The sequence below is a fragment of the Chiloscyllium plagiosum genome, unplaced genomic scaffold (genome assembly GCF_004010195.1).
Source record: "Chiloscyllium plagiosum isolate BGI_BamShark_2017 unplaced genomic scaffold, ASM401019v2 scaf_51667, whole genome shotgun sequence".
Taxonomy (NCBI): domain Eukaryota; kingdom Metazoa; phylum Chordata; class Chondrichthyes; order Orectolobiformes; family Hemiscylliidae; genus Chiloscyllium; species Chiloscyllium plagiosum.
In genome coordinates, this window is record NW_025168937.1 from 1 (window position 1) to 1,733 (window position 1,733).

The following is a 1,733-nucleotide window of genomic DNA, read 5'->3' on the forward strand; positions in this document are numbered from 1 at the left end:
CCCCCCACGCTTCCTGGGGAGCAACAGGGTTGGCCGTTCCTCACGTGGGTGAGGGGGGTCGAGACGCTGGAAAGCCCTCCCTGACGCCGCACCCGCGCGCATCCATCCACCGTCACCCCTCGTGGTTCAAGATGGCCGCCACCCCCCCCCGCCAAAACAAGCCCCTTCCCCGGCCCACGCCAATGCCCTCTGACCTTCCGGGCCTTTCTCTGGCTGACCACGGCAGCGCCGGTGTTCTGCTTGGCTTTGTCCACGTAATTCACCGAGTTGGAGATGTTACTCTCGATGTTGTCCACCATCTCGCCCTGTGCGGGGGGGGGGGGGATGTGCAAAAAGGAGGAAGATCTGGCCATCAGAACGCACGCGAGGGATGGAAATTTAGGCCCAGGCTTCATCACGGGCCTAGCACAGGCTTAATCGTCCTCACATCCAATGGTGGACTGAGATGCTAATGGGTGGGGGGGGGGTGCGAAATTTAGGCCCAGGCTTCACTACGGGCCTAGAACAGGCTTAGCCTTCCTCTCATCCAATGGTGGACTGAGATGCTAACGGGGCGGGGGTGGAGAGATTTAGGCCCAGGCGTCACTCTAGACCTAGTGCAGGCTTAACCGCCCTCTCATCCAATGGTGGACTGAGATGCTCATGGGTGATGGGGAATTTAGGCCAGGCTTCACTCTGGGCCTAGCGCAGGCTTAACCGTCCTCTCATTCATTGACAGACTGAGATGCGGGGGGGGGGATTTAGGCCCAGGTTTCACTCTGGGCCGAGCGCAGGCTTAACCACCTTCGCCCACACTTGGGGACTGTGACAGAGACAGGGTGCAAATTTAGGATCAGGCTTCAGCCCGGGCCTAGAGCAGGTTTAACCTTCAGCTCCCACGGTAAGGGACGGAGATGGAAGGAGGGGAGAAATTTAAGCTCAGGCTTCACTCCAGGCCTGGTACAGGAGAGGCTAAGAGGGAGGACATTTAAGCCCAGGCTGCAGCCCAGGCCTAGTCCAGCCTTAACCTTCCTGGCAAGCACTGAGGGACTGAGACTGAAGGGGTGGGGGGAGTCTAGGCCAAGGCTTTATCCCAGACAGGCTTAACCTTCCTCTCCCACAGTGATAGGCCGAGACGCAAAGAAAGGAGTGACATTTAGGCCGAAGCTGTAACTGGGGCCTGGTACATCACGAACTGGTCAGCGTTAGGTCTGAACCTTTCAGCCAGGAGGAGAAATCGAGGCCCACGCTTCAAGTGGGGCCCAATTTAGGATTAACCTGTCTCGGGCCCAGTGCGGGGAGCCAGGGGGAGACGGAGAGGAGGGAAATTGTGGTCATCGACCCAGGGCCTGATGCCGACCGAGGGGCCGAAGATGGGAGAGAGGAGGACAAAATGGCCGCCCCGCGCCTCGGGTTGGGTTGTGGGGGTGGTGGTGGGATGAAGAGGACGGGGTGTGAACTCAGAGCGAGGGGAGGGATAAGCCGAGCAGGGAGTAGGCCGCAGAGCCTGGGCACTTGCCTGGGATTCTACCTCCATGGCCAGCAGCAGAAACAGCTCATGGAGCTCAGAGATGCTCTTCTCCAGACGAAGCAGTTCGTGATGGCGGTCCTCGATCTCGTTCAGCGCCTGCCTGGTCACGTGAGTGTCCTGCATCAGCTACAACGGCAGGGAGTCACGTAGACAGCTTCCACAACAACGGAGCTACCCCAATTCTACTCTACCTCTAGGACCGGGGTGTGTTAGATACACTGTC

The 1,733-nt window shown here is 59.2% G+C and overlaps 1 protein-coding gene across 1 annotated transcript; it reads right to left on the reverse strand.

Moving 5' to 3' along the window:
• Positions 1-194: 194 nt before the first annotated feature.
• LOC122545252 (syntaxin-2-like) lies at positions 195-1,636 on the reverse strand (the record flags this gene model as incomplete). Its single annotated transcript, XM_043684351.1, has 2 exons — positions 195-305; positions 1,499-1,636. Coding segments are annotated over 2 exons (249 nt in total), but the record flags the coding sequence as incomplete, so codon positions are not given.
• Positions 1,637-1,733: the final 97 nt, after the last annotated feature.